This window comes from Artemia sp. Qi Xiang Cuo, chromosome 21 (genome assembly GCF_049724085.1).
Source record: "Artemia sp. Qi Xiang Cuo chromosome 21, ASM4972408v1, whole genome shotgun sequence".
In the NCBI taxonomy this organism is placed as follows: domain Eukaryota; kingdom Metazoa; phylum Arthropoda; class Branchiopoda; order Anostraca; family Artemiidae; genus Artemia; species Artemia sp. Qi Xiang Cuo.
The window spans coordinates 21,741,400-21,765,123 of record NC_142814.1 but is presented as its reverse complement, the minus strand read 5'-3'; the positions used below and the strand labels follow the sequence as shown (position 1 = coordinate 21,765,123).

Here is a 23,724-nt window from a genome sequence, read left to right as displayed (position 1 = left end):
CATAAATTTTGAAAATAATGGTTATATGCCTTTATTCGTAAATAAGGTGTTGAGAAGCGAGGTCTATTAACCATATTTTTATTTATGGATTTTAGTGCTAAAGAACTGCGTTGGTAATTGAAGTTGAATAAATATTAGAAAATCTCCTTACAATTCTTTCAAGAGGCCACTCTCTCAGAAAGCATGTACAGGAGGTGGCGCTTGCTAAGCATGGCGGAGCTATGCGGTACACCTCACGTTATTAGATGCCCACTAGGTGGTGGGATGTCAGCGCCCACTCGAATTCTTTAACAAACCCGAACGAAGAGAGAGTTGTAGAGAATTAGTCCAATATCAGAATTATTCAGATATATCCAATAAAATGGCTTCACAAGATTCAAGTCAGTTTGACAACCACTGGGCGGTGACCTGATATGGGGCTCAAGGGTAAAAGTGCTACCTCAAAAAAGCACCAAAACTAAGGGACAAAAGAACAAAACCAAGGATATCCAAATAGCAATACCAAAATATAGAATTCAAAAATAAGATGTAGCCCTTTCGAGGCTGGGTCGGCCTAGCATGTCCAAAAATTTTGAAAAAAAATGCAAACATTTTGAAAAAATACACCTTAGCGAACTTGATTTTTTTCTAATTGCACAATTCAAGAATATACATCCAATGTAAAATGCGTAGAGCTCTTCCTGCTAATATCGATTAATTGCTTAGTTTTTCAAGGAATTAAAGATGTTTCCAACAGGAGAAAAGACGATAATTTGTTCCTTTCTCGGCAGATCCCGCCCCGTTTGAACAAAGAGTAGTCATGTGTCATCAGGTGCACTCTATGGGTGTCTAGGAGATTACCAATAATCACCCAAAAGGTCACAAGCAACCGGGTGAATTAAAAAAAAACTCTTGAAGCAAAGGCAGTTGTTTCTTCATTATCACACAAGCCTAGCACCCATTTGACGAGCCTGGCTTGGTAGAATCTCCCTCAAATCAAAATAATTTGGCCTTAAACACTAATTGCTAGTGTTCAAACCACAAATTCCGCAACTGCCATTCCCCTACGGAACCATTTCCGGGGTTATTTAAACCCAGTAACCGTAAAGAATGAGCACTCACAGAAACCTTTCCAAGGAGTCAGCAGGCAAAGGAGGAGGGGGAGGAGGGTTGGGATGTTTTTAACGGAGGAGGGGTTTCTAAGATAAGATTTTTGGCCTGATAAGTAGATCTTTTTCGAACATTTTGCTTTCTTAAGGGAGGGAGAGAAAAGATCTTGGTTTCCCTTCCCCTTATGGTCAACCATACTACTGAGGAATAAAAAAAAATATCAAAACTGTGCAAACACCACATATTCGACAATTTTTGTAATTAGCACATATATTTCTACTCAAAGCATATCTCTATTCAGACAAAAGCATTTAGTAAACAGAGACTGTTGTATTCAATTGATCTAAAAGCGGGAAACTGGTTTTTAAAAAATTTTTGCACTACAATTCTTGGATTAGATTTCACCAATTGAAAGCAGCGCATCCCCTCTTACTTTTTGTTCCAAATCTAGATGTTATGTTTGATATCTCGTTATCAATAATCGAACGCTCGAAATAAAGACATCTGGTTTCATTTCAATTATTATGCAAAATTAGAAATTTGATAAGCCCATTGTTTACCCATAAATAAAAATGTATTATGATTTTTTTCTAAAACGTTTTCTAGTTAAGCAAAGAGGGTTTTACCACCACCCTATCCTCCCAAAAATGGAAACAACTAAATAAAATAATCAGTTCGGATAGATAATGGCAAAAATAGGTACAATGTATGATTAATACCACTAATGACAGCTTATTGTAGCCCCAGGCCACATAAGGTTAACAAGGCTGTGTATGCTACTTCTCTACCCCACTCTGTTCAGAGCTTCTCTCATTGCCCACTCCTTTTATATTCCAAGTTTCTTCAAATCTTTTCTTATGTCTTCTTCCCACCCCATTCGACAATGTCTATCGTTTTGTTTGGCCCCATCTGAATTACCAAAAAGAATCATTTTTAGAGTATCTTTCCGTAAAACGTGACTTGACCATTTCAGCCTCTTTTTTCCCCTTAAAACCCAAGAGAGTGAGGTTGAGCCACATTCTTCATACAACTCATTGATTGATATGCTGGTACCAAAAAATATTCTTAGACACTTCCACTTAAAAGCACCAAACATATCTTGTTCCATTTTTCAAAACGCCCACGTCTTAGGACAATACTTGATAACCACCATACCGTTGCTTCTAATATTCTGATGTACGTTCATCTTCAAAAGAACATTCCGCACCTCGGCTATTTTACGTTTGAAACCCTCACCGTTTCCATTCCCCTGCCAGACTAATAATGCTACCTAGGTAAGTGAATCCATCCTCTAGGTCAATTTTCTCTCAGTACCAAAATAATCACCTCTATGGAATATATTATTCCAAAGTAAAGCGACTAGGACTTCAATATCAGTTCACAAACCTACTATCGAACCCAGGACTTGTGGAACCATCAAATTCGTTCATTTCGTTGATAGTTTTACGCAAGACATTCAAACCTAGTGTAAAATCTATCTCAACGAAATCTTTACCTTCACATCAAATACGATGTTCTCCCAGAGCCTTTGCTGCGATCATTAGGACAAAATCTATCAAAATAGTACAGTGATAGAAAATAATACATAGTCTATAAAACTAAATGTAAGTGGCCTTGTTAGAAGTATCTAAGCGGCAACTTGTATATTGGAAACCCGCAATCCCAAAAGCAAAACCCGTATATACGATTCCTGAGGGAAGGGGTATGAACTTCATATATAAAAAATGTTTACCAAAGTTTATCTAAGGTGGGGGGAGGTGTTCATGAACCGTTCCAGACAAACTGTAATTACTCATACAGGGGGCAACTACCTCCAATATTGAGGACTAGCGCAAAGCACTTCGGCTCATCAGCGGAAAGAATCAGTCCAAAACTTTGTCAACGCCTTTTTACGGTTACCCCTCCCCGCTTCCTGGAAAAGCTATTCCCCTACTTGCTTTTTCTAAGATGAAGATTAAAAAAAAACACTGACTTGTGACATAACCGACCCTAAGTATATAGCACCTTTGTACCATGAAAGATATTATTTAAATACTGAATGTTTGGCTAGACATTCAGTATTGGCTAAAGAGCCAGGTGACAGTATCAGTTTACCTCAAACCCCATGCTCACGTTACTCAACTTTTAATCAAGGTTTTGAACCAAGAACAACAATAACCACGCGCTTGTCATTCGACACTCTATAATTCCAAGAGAATGGTTTAAATGTCAAGAAACATTATTGAATAATACCTTCAAAACTCTCAAGAAATTCTAAAGCCATGGAAAAGAATGTAATGCGAGCGAAGAAACGGTAGGGGGATATAGGCTTCATAGGGGGTATAATTAAATCCCCTAGGGAAGCGTGCCTAAAACTAAAATTAACATTCTTGAAAAAATGGAATAAAGACCGAGTTAGAATATAACATGAAATTCAATCTTTCCAGATGTTTGGCATATTATCCTTAGAAACCAAAGAATAGAACAAAAATTTCCCTCCTTTTCTTCTACTCGATACTAGTAAAAAAGATGTGCGAAATTATAGACGATAGAAGCACAGCACAAAAAATGTAAATTTCAACTTCTTGGTAGCTATATATTTAGATTTTAGACACTTTCTCTGAACACTCCCCAATCCCTAGATTTTGAAATTTCCTGTTTTTTCTTGTATTTTCATTGAAGAAAATTGAAAATTAAATGTCCTAGATTCGGAAAAAACTACCCCCCTCTCCTAATTTCCGTGAATTGACGCCATTGATTTTGATTTTCAATCCATTAGATTTTCAGCCGGAAGGAAGAAAGTTTTGTTCGCTACCCATCGACAAGTGGGTAGGCTCTCTATATAGTCTGCACAATTCCACTTGGACTAGTGAAGTGACTTCGAATCTGGAGGTATTTCCTATATACATATTTTTTAATATTGAACATAAAATGATGCGCTTTAAAAAAAAATATTGTGTTTTCCAAACTTTCCCCTACCCGAAGAGATCCCTCCCCCGGACAAAAATCCATGCCCATGTGGTTTGGAGCTCTTTCTGATACTAAGATAATACCATTTGACGGCAGCAATATCAAAGAGGAGACAGCGCAGCAATGACAAATTCATAGACATACGACTTGGATATGTATTAGGCACGCACCTAGGGGAAGCACCAGAGCCTTCATTCTCCTCTGAAAGCAAATACTACCTCTACTACTTTGCAAACACGTTATTTCCTCCTGGACTAAACGCGAAGAGGTAGAAGATGCGTAGGTAAAAAGCTGATTGTGTCACTAGAATAAAATGATAGCTGATTGGCTGAGAGCTACAGAAAAGTGAGCAAATGTTTCCAAAGGTGATTCCGGTACTTATGCATTGTAACTAAACCAGCGCTTGCACAAAAAAAAGTCAAGTTTGGTTAATGCTAATGAAATAAAATAAAATAGGATGAATATATAATAGTTTATAAACAAATTTGGGCTACATATTTGCATATTAGGGGGGTAGGGGGTGGGGGGGAGGTAAGCAGATCTTATTTTAAACACGTAACCTAACCTAACATAGGTACATCCCCCCCCCTAAACCCCAAAAACAATCATTTAAATATTGTAAACTCAATGAGAAACCACGCTTTGCCATCAATTTATTTAGAAAATACCCGTTTGTCTGGTTTCCTTGTACAGTCTATAGCGCTGGTTTAGTTATAATGCATAAGTATTGCGATTCCTTAATCTGAAGCCGAATGATAGGATGAGTGGAAATCACTAGGTTAACGAAATCTACGGTGTCCTCAGATTTATAGTATTGAATGGCCTGGATGATGTGATCCACAGCAACTCCTCTTTTCTGGGGCCAGCATATAGAATTCTAATGCGCAAAATGGTTGAGAACTATGAAAGCATCTCCAGAGCAACAAAGCTGTTTCCGGGAAAATACCTAGATCCTGCAGAAAACAGATTGGATATATAGGCCTAGGAATGCTTTTTGGCACGTACCGGGGTTATAAGCCATACGATCAGTTTAAATCGCGCTTTTTTGGCACTAGACAAAGAAATCCATGCTGTCCAGTCGATATTCCCAATTCTCTGGTCCATCTATTGCAGCCACGACAGGTAGCAGTTTGAAAGGTACTTGAACAGCTACAATTTTTTTTTTTTATTTTTTTTTTTTTTTGTGATGGCAGAAACACTGCTCGAAATAATTGCCATTCGTTGCTTAGCACTCTGATTTCATTTTAATGTTGTGTTGTTTTAGAAGTTATCGTTTTCAGCAAAACGACTATGATGCTCTTGTTTTTGTGGGGCTTGACGGCAGCCGACTCTTACGTCTATTAATGTTTGTTCCTTAGAACCTCGATGGAATTATTCATTTTAATTTCAGTTCCTTTTACGAGCCATTTGTTCGCTCATAATAACTTCTGTTCGTTTCAAGTTTGTCACACTTTAATGTCTGTTCGTTTTGGGTTTCATGCATTCATAAATAGTGGTTTCCATTCGTTTCAAGCTTGACTTATTATATAAAACTTTGTTTCTGTCCATTTTAGGTTTCAATCACTCTTTACTTTTCTTTGAAATATATTTTTTACTTGAAAAAAAGCTTTTTTATAGGAGGGGAAGGGGGTGTTAAATAAAAAAAACACATTGGGAGAGTCAAATACCTTATATCGACTAAAGTGAACTTAATTGAAGCATAAAAGAAAAGGTCTAAGCTTAAGAGACTGACCGCAAGATTGACTCAAGAATAAATAGTCTCAGAGCCAAAGCCGGTTAACTCCACCATAGTTGGTCTCAAGCCCGCATTGAGAAAGGAGGAGACGGAGAAGGGGACCCGTCGGTTAAATAAATTCCCATGAAACATATATAAAGAAATGAGCTTTGACAATTGCTGTTTACGCAAAATCCTGAGGATTCGATATTCCAATAAAATCTCAAATGCTGATGTGCGCCACCGCTAATGTAACATCGAGCCCACCGCCACGATTGTCAAACTGAGAAGACTGCGTTGGGTTGGACGTGTCCTGAGAAGACCCAATGATAGCATCATCAAGCAAGTGCTTCTAGGCGTTCTAGCTGCTCTATTGACAGGTTGACGCAGACGCACTGGCGGTCAGTTGAACAATTGGTGGACAACTGTCAAAAATGACCTCGACACCATTGGTGATTTCGAAAGTTGGGCAAAAAGTGGGACAGCTCCTGCCTCCGGTTTGCTGAAGAGCTGGCACAACATCACGACAAATGGGAGTCAACCATACGGAGTCATCTAGATGCTGGATGGTGCCTCCACGTCTGGTCCCGCAGCAGGTACAAGAACGTAACTAAATTCATTCACAGAGGACCCCCCCCCCTCGAGAGACTGGAATAAGATTTTGTTTTTTATTATTATTATTATCGGCTATGGTACTAAGTAGAGTCTTAGTTTAGCTTTCAATGTGTGAAGACCTCTATTACAGAAAGAATCGGAAAAAAGTGGATATATCGCTTAGCTTTCAGTGAACAGTGATAAAAGTTATACTACATTCTAGTCAATAAAGTGCAGCACAGGATGGCAGAAAATCCAGCACATTATTCGAATTAATCAGTGTATTAATCACCAGAAAATTATGTAAACAATCCAATGAACATTAGTTTCCCAAACAAGACCATAGTTTCGTTAACCGGGTATGACTTTCGCTTTCACGAGTGACAGTGACTATGGCTTCGAGCAATGATACCGGCGGCCGAAATGAAAACGAAAGTTTATGCCCCGTCGATCAACAAAAAAGCGTCGTTGCATTATTGAGACTTCTGAAAGAGGTCTTCGGAAACGTTAAAAAAGTCCCTGGTGGGAAAGATAATGTTAGAGAAATATGCGACCAGATCCTGGCTCTACACCAGACTGTAATAGAAGAAAATTCGGAGCTTCTCCGTAACAAGAATAAACACCTGCAAAAAATTGTCGAACTACAGACCGAGTTGCAAGAAATTCGTCAAAGTTCACCCATCCTTCAGAATCATGCCCGGTCGTATGCCAGCGTAGCAAAAGGACCCGAGTCGCATTGCCTGGTCCTCGAACCAATGAACACTACCCTAAAGAACCAAGATGGAAGGAACAGATCTCAGAGAAACCAAAATACTGAACATGTTACCAAAGAGATATCCCAAGTGCTAAAAGGGGATAACATAAAGTTCTCAGCAAAGAAAATTGTACCGGGACGAGGAGGTAAATATATTCTTGAAATGCAGAGCAAAAATGACTTAGATGAAGTCCTCATGGTTTTAACAGAAAAATCCGAACATTTGCAGTTCAAACCAAAACCAGTCAAGAAGCGTCTCCCACGAATGGTAGCGAAAGAAATACCAAGTTACGTAACACGCGAAGAATGTATGAGTTGTGTGATGGACTCGAACCCCTCAGTTAAAGACCTCGTAGCGAAAGGAGAAACCTTCAAGGTTATCAGTGTTGTAGAAAGAGGAACGAGAAAAAACGTGATTATTGAAGTCAGCCCAGTATTATGGAAGAAAATCATTTCAAATCGTCGACTTAAGTTCGGGTTTTTAATGGTTGAATGCGAGGATCACATCAACATCATTTGATGTACGAACTACTGTCTCTATGGTCATAAACGTTCGGTTTGTAAGGGTGATGTTGCGTGCTCATAGTGCATGGGTATCCATGCTTCCGAGGACTGTGAAAAACCTTTGACAAGTCGCCTGGTGTGTCGGTCATGTAATAAAAAAAAATGTCAAATTTGAGCCACATGCATCCTATGAATTTAAAAAATGCCCAATTGCTCGCGAAATCACGGATCGTCTCAAGAAGAACATTCAGTATAATTGAATACTCAAAATGACTTACTTAGTGCAAACAGACTGACATTTTTTCAGATTAACCTTCAGCACTCTTATAGCGCACTAGTTCAGCTTCAGAAAACACTTTGCGACCTAAAACCAGATGTAGTATTGTTACAAGAGCCGTATGTCAACAAGTTCGGAAAAATAACATGTGTACCAAGTGATTATGCAGTATTCTCAAGGTTTGATTTTGAGAAAAGATTCTTTAGTGCGGCAGTATTAGTTAAAAAAGAATTTAAGTGCGATATTCATTATGATGAGTCTACAAATGAGTATGTCACCGTATCTATTTATTTGAAGTCAAGAATCATTAGAGCGTCATCAGTATATTGCTCCCCTTCGCTGCAGTCCTTAGATTATCAGCTGAGTATTTTGGATAGAATGTGTAATTCTTTTTATGCGATAGGTGGGGATTTTAACGCTAAAAGTCCAATGTGGCTAAATGGTGTTTCTACTGATCATAAAGGAAAAGAATTAGAAGATTTTGTAACTTGTAAACAACTTGTTGTTATTAATGATCCTGATTCACCCACATATTATCATCATTATTCTAGCCCAGATGTTACGATTGCTAGTATACAACTTTTGATATATATTGAAAATTGGAGAGTCCTACAAGACCCTCCTTCACTGTCAGACCATTTGTATATAAGTTTTTATCTCAGTTTTAATGATGAGATTAGAGAGAAAAATGTGAACCAGCGATATAATTTTAAGAAGACTAATTTGGGACGTATTTAGTGCTTTTTTACTCAACCATATTGGTTAATTTTTCGCACGGAATCTGTATTAAGAATAAGCATTCTATTCAGCGTTTTATAACTTAACTAATTTATTAAATATTGATATAAAAGACTTAACTCCTAAGCGTCATATTATTATTTTTAAAAGAAATTGACGCTAGTGGACACCACAATTAAGTGAACTAAGGAAAGAATATAGATGTATTTCGAGAAGTTTTTAAATGTCAAGATCGATAGAAAGCGACGTAAATATGAAAAATGCTAAAAGTAAATATAAGGTGGAAATTTTGAAGGCTAAAAAAGAAGATTGGAGGCATTTTTGTGAAGAAAGGGGGACTACGGATCCGTGGAATACAATTCATAAGATTTGTAGGTTGAAGGGTGGGACTGCAAAGCCTATCCATATTAAAAAGAGTGATGGTACTTTTACGAATTCAATAGCTGAAGCTGGGAATGTACTTTTAAATAAGTGGTGTACGAAAGATGAGATATTAGATGACAATAGCTATCATCATACAATTCGACAAGAAGTAAAGCAGATATTAGAAGAAGATGTAGAAAATAGCGAGGATTTTCAGATTCAAGACCATTTAGAAATTATAAAAAAATTAAAACCAATGAAAGCCCCAGGCCCAGATGGAATCTTAAATTTAATTTTGAAAAAAAATATGAATGTAATTGCACACACTCTTTTGAAAATTTTAAACGCGCGTTTGAAAGTTTCGTATTTCCCTAAAGAATGGAAAAGGGCTAATGTGATTGTAATAAATAAAAAGGGTAAAAAAAATGACGGTAACGCCCGATCGTATCGCCCAATAAGTCTGCTTTCTAATTTGGGAAAAATTTTTGAGAAGTTAATAATGGGTAGACTGAATAATTAAGTAATGATAAAAATTGGATTTCTGATTATCAGTTTGGTTTTTCGAAAAATAAAAGCACGGTAGATGCGGCTGATAATTTGGTGACTATGAGTGAAAAAAATAAAAAGAAGAAGTTATTTACATTGTGTATGTTTTTTGATATAAAAGGGGCGTTCGATAATGCTTGGCATCCAGGAATTATTAAAAAGTTAAAGGAAAAAGAATGCCCTTCTGGCTTAATAAAATTAATTCATAGTTATCTATCAGATCGAACAGTCGAATATGAAAATGGAAAATTACATTTACTAGGAAAGTCATGTCCACAAGGTGGAATTCTATCTCGTTTTCTTTGGCTTGTTAATATTAATGATATTCTTGAAATTAATATAAATGAAAATTGTTTGATTCAAGCATGCGCTGATGACATATGTGCTATTATTACAGCAAAGAATGTAAGTACACTGGAAAAAGTAGCAAATAAGATTTTCGAGAGTTTTGATAAATGGGCAGTAAATAATAAATTAACATTTGACACTTTAAAAACAGAGGCCGTCTTATTCACAAATAGACATAAAACACCCTACGTTAATTTAGTATTTGGAGGCGACATTATTGAAGTTAAGGATAAAGTTCGATATTTGGGTGTAATTTTATATAGGAAACTTCTTTGGACAGAACATGTAACATGCAGAATTAATGAAGCTAAGAAACATTCGAGTCGTCTTTTAAGCGCGGCAAGGATGACCTGGGGCTTAAAGCCTTTCGCTCTTAGAAAATTGTATAAGTCAGTAATTGAAAGTACTATTTTTTATGCTGCTCCAGCATTGATTGGGGCCTTAAGAAAAAAAAATATACAGAATATGTTACAGTCAGCACAAAGATATTCAACCCTTAACACTCCAAAGTCGTTTATAACTGCTAAAAATCATGTAATTACTGCCATTTCAGGTGTCCTTTCAATCGGTCTAAGATCAATATAACTGGCAGTGATGAGGTTTATTAAAAAGGGATATCCCCCTTTTTGGCAAGGTATTGTTCATCCTAGTTTTCCTTTAAATAGATACTCCATTGATCATAGCGTTTTTACCGATGAAATAGTTGCTGAGTTGCTAGGAGTTGAGTTTCTGATGGAAAATTATTTTTCACCTATCCAACTGAACCGTGGTGTTTTAAAAAATGCTCTATACAATAAATGGTATGTAATATTTGAAAATTATATGAGTAGTTGGCCTGTTAGATTTTTCAAATGTAGAAGATTTAATTTGTGCGCAAAAACTTGAACCAAGCTATATCTTAACTCAGTTTATAACAGGCCATTCGAAACTGAATTAGTTTTTACATAGAATAGGCATGACGGATAGCCCAACGTGTGGATGTGGATGTATAGAAAACTGTGAGCATGTCCAGTATGACTGTCCTTTTTATGTTCGTCAGAGGTTGAATATGATTTTTGAATTGAGAGAATATAATGTTAGCTTCCCTTTTGATTTAAGTTTGATAATTGGTGATAAAAATGTTAGGAACATAGTGAAGAAATTCCTGTATAACACAAATAGATTTGATGTTTGAGGTTGTTGTGAAAGTTTTCTGAGGAGTGTTTAGTGAATGTGTAGTTTTTATTTCCTTTTTTTTCTGTGAGTATTTTAGTGTTTATGTATAAATGTAGTTATATAGTAATGTAGCGTGAAATAACTGTTTGGTGCAGTCACGTAATAAAATCATCATCATGGTACTAAGTGCGGTAGTCACACTGCTCACCTGTGACTCTACCTTCAAAGCCCAGTGGCACCAATTCAAGATTATATCGGGGGGGGGGGGGGTATTCTTCAAAATCAAGGGGGTCATGGTTTCTTATATTTGTATCCAATGAAAATATGAAAAAGGTAGTTTCCCTTGAAAATACAAAAAAAGGAATAAGTATTACTCAAAATCTAAGAGGGGGAAGGCAAAAAGACATCGAGAAGAGCAAATGCTTTCTAGTGGCAAAGTTGTCGACATAGCCAAAAAATAATTTCAGGAATTCCGAATTTAAAGATTTAAAAAAAAAAACTACAAAGAATAGCCGTAGGCCTAACATACGTTTGACACAAACAAGCATGTGCAATGTTGCTCTCAACAACAGTTTTTAAGTTATCCTCATTTAAATTTTATCCCAACTCTGATGGAACCAAAAAGAAAAATCACTTAAGAAAAAAAACTAAACCATTTTAAAAGTAAACTATGAAAGATCAAAGAATCGAATGCGACGCGCGAGTTTAGTTTTGGCGACTCAAAAGGTACTCAGTGATTATTTTTCAAATTGAGACATATAACACCCCCTCTCCCCAAATTTAGCAGCACAATCAACTGCCCTAATATGTATTTCGGATCGTATTTTTTTATCGATATACTTCGAAGTTTTTGTTGTGTGTGCTTTTTTCCAAGATGCGTTTTTCTTTTGGTCAATAAATAAGCTAAAAATTTCCGCTAAAAAAGAAACCTTGCATAGATTACCAGTCACAAATAACAGTCAAAAAACTAGAAACGCGATTATCTCGTGGATTACCGAAGTCAAGCTAAGGTTTATTGTCTCCTGTACCCCTTCTTGCGATCTACCTTGTAGATCCTTCAAATTCCACAATACGAAAAACCTAATATACAGGGGGGAATGCGGACTCACAGCCAAAATGAATGAAAGATATACAGAAGGCAACAATGAAATGAAAATAATGACCACAATTAATATTAACCTATCGCCACAGCGACAATCCTAAACATTCGAAAATGTAAAAACAAATGTTTGAAGCTGCAAAAAGACAGAGTCAAGCTGAACAGTTCGCGTATATTCTGGGATATAAAAGAAACGTCATTTTTAAATGAGCAGAAAAAATAAAAAGGGTAACATACCTTGGGTGGCGACAAGAATGACAGGTATTTCAGAGATATTCCGAAAATGTGACATGCGGAGGTAGTAATTGTAAACGGTGGAGAAACTGACTTCACAGTCTAAGCTAAACACAAATATCACTGCATCGACCCATGTGGTGAACTGAAAGAGAAACCAAACCTGAGAATTGAGAAAAAATCCACAACCTTTTACAAAGTATGGAATCTATTAACAAATTGGTATATATACACTGTGGTATTGTTTTCAACGCTATGTTGAAAACAGTACCATTTCTCTTTGTCTGATCAATACCATTTCTCATTCTCTCTTTCTGTCTCATAAATACCCCATTCAGATTTCTTTAGAACCGGGAAATAGCGAAATCAGCTTCTAATAGTAAAATTCTTTGATTTCTCCTTTAGTATGAAAAAAAGCTTTATCGATAAAGAATTATCGGTAGTTGTATGTCATATGCAATGTCACCTTTGCTTATCGTTATATTAAAATAAGAATAGATACAATAAGAAAACAGAATGAATAAGAACAATGGCGACGAGTCTCTGGCAATGGTGACAACCAATTTGTCACACGCGATGTATCGAAAACTGAGAGGGTACTTATGTACTATACCGCCAACACTCAAGAAGTGAAGTTAGGTTAATCCTAATGAAAAATACCAAATTATGATCAAAATATAATATTTTAGAAACAAATTTGGGTTTTATATTTGCACATTAGGAGTGGGGGTAACCTAACCGCCACCCGATCCCCTTAATGTGCAAATATATAGCCCAAATTATATGATTCCAATGTTTTCTGTCACCCGCCCCTTGTTTTCCACTGAGCGTAAGCCAATTGTTTCTTAATAAAGACAGATAAAACCGGTTTTTTCTCGAGTTTTACAAAGCGTAAACTTGAGTGTATGCGGTATAATACATAAGTACCACTGAGAAGGAGGAAGGGACATATACTATGGCTTAAATTCATAGTATTTTAAAAATACAGAATCCAGATCAAAAACGTCCCTACTTTCGTGTCAAAACCAGAAAAGGGTCATGGCTCCGTAATCCGTTTAGAATGACCCCGTTGTGGCAGACATGGCTCAAATGAACAGACTATGTAAGGAAGGACATGACAAAAATATGACAAATTGTACATTACTACAACAGACAACCGGATTTAGTTTTCTGAAAGGTGACCATTTTAAGTGAAAACATCGTTCTTATCATAGGCAGCGCTATTGCGCTGCCTATGATAAGCTCTGACTTGAAGAGCGCAAGCATTATACATTGAACAAAAAAATCGTTCAAAGAGAATCAGTTGGAAAAAAGTGGTTATTCTAAACGATTAAAAAAAACTGTTTAAGATTATGATTAGGTAAAGACAAAAGAAAATACCTAAAAAGAAAAGACGGATCTCATTAACCAAAAGAAATTAATTTTATTAGGTAAAAACATTCCTCATAATTTCTTTGGACTGAACTCCTGTCGTTTTTGAATAGCATCAGAAAGCCGAGTCGGTTTAAGCGACTCGATGCACAGATCTATTGTTAACTGATACAAAGACGGGATATTTGAAAGAGTATGCGTGCAAACGCACCCTTAAGGGTTGGGAGAGGAATCTAGTAGCTATTACAAAATTCTACGAACCTGGCCTTAGTTGTTCGCATATTCGTTAAAAAGAAGACATGAGCCTCATAGAAGCAAGGATTTGGAAACTGCTTGAATGGATCATTTGGTACTTGTCAATTAGCTGGAACCCACGCAAGAAGTCAAGTTTGGTCAATACAAATGATATAAAACAAAATATGATTAAAATATAATAGTTAAGAAAAAAATTTGGGCAATATATTTGCACATTAGGGGGTGGAGAGTAAAGCATATGATATATTAAATACGTAACCTAACCTAGGTACCTTTTCCCCCCTAGACCCCAAAAAACAAAAGTTTAAATATTGTAAACGCAGTGACAAACCTCGGTTTGCAATCCAATTCTCTATTGAAAGGAACCCTTTTGACTAGTTTCTTAACCATCTTCCGTATACAATATATCGCGTGGGTTCCAGCTAATTGACAAGTACCGATCATTTTTGCTAGATAAATTTTGTACAGGCCAATTTGCACAAATTTTACTGACAAATATCAACTTCTTCACATTTTTGACAACCAAAATACATGAACGAAAGCCCAAATGACTGATGCTTTTTCCACAAGATGGTTGGCATTATTATTATTATTATCAAAACCAGTGTATACTCTATTCTTACTTTCTCCCTCCTTTTTTTATAGGAATTTGACCTCACAATATATCATTTGATATAAAATAAATAAACAAATAATCTTCACTTTCAAGCCTTATGTCACTAGCATTTCTTAGCGCCGCACCGAAAAAAATTTATTCATACGGGTCTGCCACACAGAATTTTACCGTTAAAGTCAAACAAGATAAAAGATAATATAAAACTTAAGGAACACATTTAAAGGAACAAAATTAGTCCAACAACAAATCATCTGCCTGTCGAGTCGACTGCATTATCAAATTCTTATCATAGCTTCATGGATAATCTCCAACTAAAAAGAATAGGCTGAATGCATCCTTACACTAAATCAAAAATCTTGATAAGAATGCTAAGCCGGAGGAGGGGATTCCTTTTCTTTAAATCACCCCGTTTTAACACGCCGGCGTTACAGTCCCAACTTCCTCACGACAGCCAAATAAAGGTCAGATGAAGGGTGAAATTGAACCTAGAGGAACGTTTGGTATATCGGTCAGTGGCATTATTAGAGACTTAAATTCAGTTTTTAATATAAATACAGGTTTTCAATAAAAATTGAAAAACCTTGGAGAATTTCGGGTCAAAGAAGTACAACACACCCAGCTTTCTAATAAAAAGTGGGCGTTGGAGGGGCGTAGGAGGTGCCATTAGAAATCTTTGTTTCTCCAAACTTTAGAACAGACATCCTTGCATGATTCTGATTCACACAAGATGTAGCATGTCAACCTTTCCACCAAAAATTTGGAGGGGGGATAGAGGGGCCACAGGCCCATCTCACTGTTCCCCTCCACTCTGTTCCTCCCATCATTCGTATCCTTGCATGATTCCGGTCCAAACAAGGTGCAACATGCCTAGGCCTATTTCTGCGCTAGAAAATTTGTGGCCGACAGGAGTAGAGGCTGTTGCTGAGGCCACAAGTCCTTTATATTGCTCCGATAACGCCGACTAAAAAACTCCTACGTTATTTCACTGTCAAAATGGTGCAAAACGCCAATATATCAATGGGAAAGGTGAGGATGTTGGAGAGGTCATGGTTTCACTGGCTTTCACAATGAAAGATCGCCGAGCTTCTGAAATTATCAGTGAAGATGTTGTGAACGAAGTTTATAATTCTATTTCCCTTGAATATAATGCTAAATTTGAAAAAATTGAATCAACCCTTCAAAGACTTTATAAAGCTGTGAACTTGCTTGAAAATAAAATTTCTATAATAGAGGATAGGGTTGACCAACTTGAGCAGGATACCTTACTTGACACCCTAATTTTCTACGGTGTGAAACCAAACCCCAATGTGGAATTGATGGATAATCTTATTGAATTGATAACAAAAATAATGGGCTTGCAAGATTAAAAAAAAATGGACCTCTTAAAGGCTAATCGAGTCCGTCAGCCTGCTACTCAAACTGAGAATGTGAAAATTGCCCCCATCCTGGTAAAATTTTCAAACTTGGATATTGCTCGAAAAGTGTTTGCAGCAAAAAGTAAGTTGGTTAAGTCAGGTGTATTTGTGTCTGAAAACCTAACTAAAAAGCGTCGCGATCTATTAAACGTGGCTCGCAGCTCCTTTGGTCCAAGAAGTGTTTGGTCTGATCATGGACAAGTTCTAGCCAAAGTTCCGGGTGAAACTCGTATACGTAAAATTAACTATTCGCATGAATGCATTAGTATGTGACTTGTTAGTATTTTTCTTATTTTGTAAATGCCTTCCACAGTTCATTGATTTTCATTTATTTACTTTATTTATTTTTTCATTTTTGTTTCTCTTTCAGTGCTAGTGGTTCATTCCGATAATACCTGCTGTCCAATTAGTTATTTGATTGTTTGTAATCCTTTGACAGGTTTTTCTTTTGCAATTGATTTAAGTAAAGATTTCTTTTTGGTTCATCTGGTGACTTTAATAGACTCCAAGTAAAACCTGTTTTTGTGAATTTTTTAAGCCATGAGAGTCGGCTTTGGAGTTTGAATATAATCCTTTCGATGTAATTAGTATTGTAAATAATTATGTGGGTCAGGCTAATCAAAGTCCGATTAATATAAACCCTATTTGTTATAGTAAATATGTTTCGGATTTGGGGGGGAGAGGAGGTTACCAAAGGAAATTATTCTTTGACAGCATTTAAGTTTAACATTCAGGGTCTCTCCTCGCCAATTGATAATTTAAGACAAATTGTTTCTGATGGAGAGCCTGATGTTGTGGGTTTATGTGAGATGTTTTTAATTAATTTTTTAATATACAGAGATGGTTAGGAGCTAGATTAAGTTGGGTCAGGTATTTAATATAATGCGTTGTGCGTGGCCTGCTTTCCATAATTCTTTATCGTAGTTTTCATAATTTTGTTTCGAAAGTATTATATTATCACCATTTTTTGGTATACATCATTAGGATTAACGTAAGTTCTATTTTTGGGTGTGTTTCTTTGAATTGACAAGTGCCGAGTTTTCATGATTCTTATCAATTTTTTATATGCAGTGAATTCAGTTAAAAAAGTGTCTAGCCAGGTAAAGAATCTTCATTTATCGATGTAACCATACACAATATGTATGCAAGATATTTATGCATTTGTGGCCAAAAATTTCAGTGGTCCATTTGTACATCGTAAATAATTAATTTGACTACATTGCATTTCCAGCTATATTTAAAATGATAAGAAAGTATAAAAACGAGTAAAACTTTTGACAATAAACAGTCATTTGATCTTAAGTATATTTATAATTTCATTACCAACACCAGAAAACAATAGAGAATAGTGATAATGAATAACAATCTACGTTTTAATTTAACTCCACCAATTATCTTTTCGAAAATAGTTTCAGGACTTTGTGCGTATTTATGGGTGCATGTGTGTATGCTCCGTAATGCTCCTAAGGAATAAATACAAAAAAGGTCTTGGGGCTTAGTGTCCTTCTTTACTCCTTGTATAAGGTCAGATTTTAATCCTCTAATGGCGTGTCATATTGTTTGGAATAAGTTGCCTGAATCAGCTCGAGGGTGCAACTCATTCGGTTTGTTTAGGAAAAAAAAAAAAAAAAAAAAAAAATATTTAAAAATATTTTGTTTTAGTTGATTTATTTTTGATTTTTTTTTTTATTTTATTTTTTTTTTATTTATTTTTTTTTTTTTTTTTTTTAGTCTGTTTAATCGAACTAATTAATTTAGTTTATTTATTTTATTTTTTCTATAGTTTTCATTTTATCTATATTTTCTTTTCTTCTCCTTTGTATGTGAGTAAGTGTTTTGTTTTTCATTTTTGAGTAAGCATTTCATGTCTTCCCCCTTTGTACAGGCCAATGAGCCTTTGGGGGAATAATAGCATGTAATATTGTATGTGTATATATAATGAAGAATAAAACTTATCTTATCTTATCTTACTTCATGCTTCTAAAAAAGCTAATAAATACGACTGATTTTGCTTCAAAATAAGTCTTGTGCTAAATCCTTGTGCTAAAAACTTAGTGATGGGAAGGGCTACGAGCTTTTACGGGTGCCATGGGCCTGCTTAGTTTCTCCAATAATACAGATTGAAAATACTTGCGTTATTCCGCTTCAAAAAAGGTGTAACGTGCCTACCTTTCTGCTAAAAATTCGGCAGTAGGAGGGAGTTGGGGTAGTCAACAGCTCAATTTGTATCTCCAAAAATACTTATTAAAAATGATTACGATTAAACCAACTTTCTAACAAAACCTGGTGGCAGGGAGGGTGTTCAAGGGGCAAAATACCACCGTTGGTCCTCCAATCGTACAGACTGAAAATATGTTCGTACCCCAATTCAAACAGGGTGCAAGGAACTTGCGATACAAATTAGGCGCTGAGAGATAGGTGACTGCAGGGGGAAGGGGTATGCTGGTCCATTTTGGTCTTAATAATAGAAACTGAAAACCAGTGATTCCGACACAAACAAGCTGCAACACAGCCAGCTTTCTCCTAAAAGTTGGCGGTAGGAAGGGCAGTGGTTATGGAAAGGCCATTTTATACTCCCAATAATACATATTGAGAATTCTTATTCCGAGTCCACTTGTAACAAGGTGCAACGTGCTTGTATTTGAGGTAAAAACCTGGTGATAGAAGATGTGTGGTTAGGAGAGCTTTTGCAATGGCCAAGAACTTTCTTTTTGCCTTCCTATCATACTAACTCAAAATTCATACACGATTATGGCTCAAACAAGACACCGTGTGTGTGTGTGTGTGTGGGGGCGGGGGGTAATGGAGGGGGTACGAAAACATATTGACCCTGTAATCATACAAATTAAAAATCCTAGCATGATTCTAGTTCTAACAAGGTACAATCCTCTCAGATAAATAGTTTGCGTAGGAGCGGAAGGGGAGGCGTAGGAAAGGTTTTTAGCCCACCTTGCGTCATCAGCCATACAGAACGAAAATCAGTGCCTAATTCCACTTCAAGCAAGGTTTACATGCCTATATTTTAATAGTGTGAGAAGACTATGTATAATGAGGACTTGGCTCATTTATACGCTGAGTCTGGACTTAGTTTGTTTTTGCACTGAGCGAGGACCTAGCTTGTTTTTGTACTGAGCCAAGACTTAGCTCATTCTTTTACTGGATCAAGATTTATCTCGTTTCTACACAGGGTTATTATCCGATTTCTCTTTGTTGAAGTATTAGCCTCAGATTTGTAATCAAGAAACTAAAAATCCTATATACAAATTTTGGTGAAAATCAATCGCCAATTGTGACATATGTACTTATTTTGTTTTTAAGTAGGAAATTCATGCTACGATATTATTGATTGGTAAATAATTAATGTCTAATCACTTAGGACTCTTCGTTTGCTAAAACCAGAAGAATCGTGAGTTGAAATTCAAACCTAGAAAAGAAAAAACAGACTGAACAAGTTTATCTTTTACGGTAGAGAACTTAGTTTTATGAACAATTATGCAAGGGTCTAAGGGGTATTTAAGAAGTAAAGGTAGGAGAGAAGAAGGTAAAGAATACGGCATTGGACTTTACAGTCCACAGTTTCTTCAGTCAGGAAGTGCAATGGGGAACCAGAACATTCTATTGCAGTGGAACATATTCTTAGAAAAATTTGATCGCAAACACACACTTGGAGCGAGTCGGTCGATCCTAATTTACTGCTACAGGAGTCGGAGTCAATCGAAATTTGGGGTTTGGGGTCGGAGTTGCCCTGGAATATTTTCTGCCCACTCAGAATGACACGTATTTACCTATGTAGACATATTCAAATTTTCGAAAATAAGCAGACCTTGAAATTCAGGAGCCAAGGGTTGGAGCCAGAGTTGAATATTCGAAAAAAAGAAGTTCAAATCGTACCTTTCAAAGGTAAAGATTTCAGAATTTAAAATACTAGAATTCTACAAGTCAAGAGTCAGCATCTCAAAATTAAGTGGCAGATAAAGTTAAAAATGGAACTTGGATTTTATGTGATTACATGAAGGTAAAAATGATTTTGTGATCAAAGCTGCAATTTTCACTTATTCCTGGACGCGAGAAAAGGACTCCAACTATCTTATGAACTGAAAGAGATAGAGGAAAATGAATTGGACTGGTCACTCCAGTATGACTTCAAACTTTCAACTATGGAGGGATAGTGCGTAAATCTCAAGTTTTAAAAAATTTCACATTAAGCCTTTTGAATTAAGATAGCCGTCGGATTAGAACAGTTCTACAGAAGAAGCCGGCAGTGAAGCAAGAGAATTTTATGTATCCTTTTTTGTACTAGGGAAGTATCACTTTTTGGACAGACACATTTTATGTCACTAATTCACAGAACGTGACTATCAATACAAATAAAATTTGGGGACTGATATGCAGCGCATACTTATATTGTTCATCTGCCGAGTGAAATAGCATAGATCACTTTATCTATTCATCTGACGGTTAGTTACTAACCATACAAACTCTAATTAACCAACACATGCTTTGACTCTTAATGGACAGCGTGAGATAGGCCAAATTTAGGAGACAGCGCTCTAGCGCCGCCTTTAGTAAAGATCCATAACGCTTCAATGTATTATTATTGTTTTCTTTTTTGCCAGAACCACTTCATATGGAAGGAATGATCGTTTAAACTTGGGAGGAGGCTCCTTCAATTGGAAATTGAAAGTTCTAGTTCTCCTTTTAAGATTTAAAATTGATCGGATGCCCACAGCCTAAACCTCGGCCTTTTTAGATACTCCCCTGAAAACAGATAGAATTTTTGAAAAGCCATTTTGTTCAAAATAGTCGAAAGGTCTAACAATTATGCCTCTTGGGAGTCTTACCCCACACAGCCCCCGGAGCAAAGAAAGTAAATTATGAAATTTTTTTCCATTTCTTATATGTAGGATTTATCACTGGGAAAGGGGGGATGTTTGATCATGGGTGTGTGCAAAAAGTATAAGGATATTGAAGTAGAATTTCAGGGAATACTGAGGGATATATTGAACTAAACCAGAAGACACTATGTCCCTTCAAGTTGTCAAAAAGGCGCATCTTCAACATCTTAGGAACAGGTAAGGGGATTAAATTGAAACTTTCTGGGCTACTACTGCTACTGCTACTGTGACTACAACTACAACTATTTTGGAATTTGATTAAGGTTGCTTTCGATGGCGACAATTATGAGACTACTTGCGACTTCGACCACGACTACTTGCGACTACTCGTGACTGTAACTCCAACTACTAGCGGCTGCGACTACTTTTATTTGCGACTACCTTCGGCAAATGTTGAGGAGAATATTGAACAAAATCAAAACATACTATGTACGTGCTGGTTGCCAAAACGGTGTATCAGAAACATATCAAAGAGGATGAGGGTATTAATTTGAAAGTTTCAGGGCATATTCAGGGGTATGTCTGGACGTGATCGGAGAACAGCCAAACCCTCCTCCCTGCCCAATTTAGAGGCCCCCTTCAATATTGACCGAAAATTAGGAAAAAAATTGCTCAAAATAGCCAAAAGGTCTAATAACTATATCTCCGGGGATGCTAAACTATCCTCAGCACCCGGGGTAATTGTTGTAAATTATGCAATGTGTCCATTGTTCACACACAGGATTTGTCATTCGAAAAGGGGAAATGCTTGATCCTGCATGGGTCCGAAAAAACTAAGGGTGTTAAGGAGAAACTTCAGGGAATGTAGAGGGGGATGCTGAACTAAATCAAAGGACACTGTATTCATCTACGCTGTCAAAAGGGGGAATCTGGTATTCCCCCTGTTCTTAGGAACAATTAAGGGTATTAACTCGAAATTTTCAGGACCATTACTGCTACTACTACTACTACTACTGCGACTGCAAGTAGTTGCGACTATGACTGTGATAAGTTGTGACTGCAACAAATTGCGACTGTGACTACTTTTAATGCAACTACTTTCAGGAAATGCTGAGAGGGATGTTGAAAAAAAAAAAATAATAATCAAAACACACAATGTGCATGTGGGCTGTCAAAAGGGCACGTTAGAAATATTTATGTAACATATCAGGGTGTTAAATTGAAACTTTCAGGGCGTGTCAAAAAGTGCTTGGAGGGCAAAGGCTCCCCTTGAGCTTTTGGATGCCCCCCTCAATACTGATCAAAATTCTGAAAGAGCTACTTGTTCAAAATAGTCAGTTCTAATAGCAATGCCTCTGGGGACACTATGCCCCCCAGCCCCCAGAGAAAGGGCTATAAATTGCCCATTGTTTAAATACTGAATTTATCACTGTGAAGGGGGGGGAGCACTGTGATTCTAGGTATATCAGAAAACACTAAGGGTATTAAGGAAAAACTTCAGGGAATGTTAAAAGGGCTGTTAAACTAATTCAAAATTTACTATGTGCATCTAGGTTATCAAAAGGGCGTATTTCCAATAGGCTACCTTAGGAGCGGCTAAAGGTATCAAACTTTAACTTTTTGGCCACTAATACTGCTACTACTCTGACTGCAACTGCCACCACTTATGACTGCGACTGTGACATTTGCAAATGCGACTATGACTATTTACGACTACTTGCAAGCGTGACTAATTGCGACTTCAACTACAGTTACTTGCGACTGGGACTGCGGCTACTTATGACTGCGAATACGTGATACGGCTGCTGCGACTACTTGCGGCTACTACTACTCGTGACTGCGGCTGCGACTTGTACCTGCGACTTCGACTGCAATTACTGCGACTTGCGACTGCAACTACTTGCGATTGCTAACAGATGCAACTCGACTGGTAAACATTTTTGTCCCTATTTACAACATTAAAAAAAATGCACTGAAATACAAAACTTGATTGCAGAAATTTCTAGGAATTAATATCACAATATAATAAATATTTAGTTTATTTTCATTAGTTCTTTCCAGTCATCTTGATTATTATAGTGACTTTTTTTCGTCGATGTTTTGAAAAATTAAAGCACTATAGTTTTGATTTTTGAAAAAACAATAATATAGTTTTCAACAAGACGCAAATGACGCATTAGGCTTTAAAACTATTACGGTTAAGGGACTTGGGGGACTTGGGCAGCATCCAAAATTCTGTTTATAGTAATTTGTGTTCGTTTTAAGTTTTACTTTAACATTCAATTAAATTTTTCTCGTTTAAAAGATTTGTTTATTCGTCTATATCAGCATATTTTATCTTTATATTTGATATAATTATTTATTCTAATTTCTGTTTGTTTTTCGGTTTCATTTATTCTTTGATAGTAATTTCTCGTCATTTTTGAGTTTGAATGATTATAGGATTTAGTTCTCCTGGTCTTTATATCGTTCTTAACTTCCTTTCAAAACTTGTTGTTCGGATTTTTTTTTTTTTTTTTTTTTTTTTTTTTTTTTTTAAATCCCTTCAAAGAGAAATCCGGATGATTCAAGTTTGAAAAACCCAGATGCCTCTTGTGAGTAAAGAAACAAATTATGTTCGTTAACGAGATGCCAAACCGGGGTATATTCCCTCGCAATTTAACGATGGTCTTTTTGACTTCCAATTCAGCAGACTGATCCTTAAAGCATATGTTTCACTAAAATTTGCATAAACTACCCTTAAAGGTATGTTTAAAATTTCCACCATATCACCGTAAACAAAAAGGGGGGAGGGATGGTACCATTAGCAAATATGCATAAGCCAGCTACATGCTTATAATGCGAAAAAATTCTAACATTGCGTTTCCA

General features: G+C 36.5%; 1 protein-coding gene across 3 annotated transcripts in view; it reads right to left on the bottom strand.

The window, feature by feature from the left end:
• CenG1A (Centaurin gamma 1A) overlaps positions 1 to 23,724 on the bottom strand; it is a 273,686-nt gene that overhangs the window by 134,004 nt on the left and 115,958 nt on the right. For all 3 annotated transcript variants that reach the window (XM_089107130.1, XM_089107128.1, XM_089107129.1), the window contains exon 4: positions 12,368 to 12,509. In XM_089107130.1, coding sequence (XP_088963256.1) covers positions 12,368 to 12,509 — 142 coding nt within the window. The remainder of the gene's footprint in view (positions 1 to 12,367; positions 12,510 to 23,724) is intronic.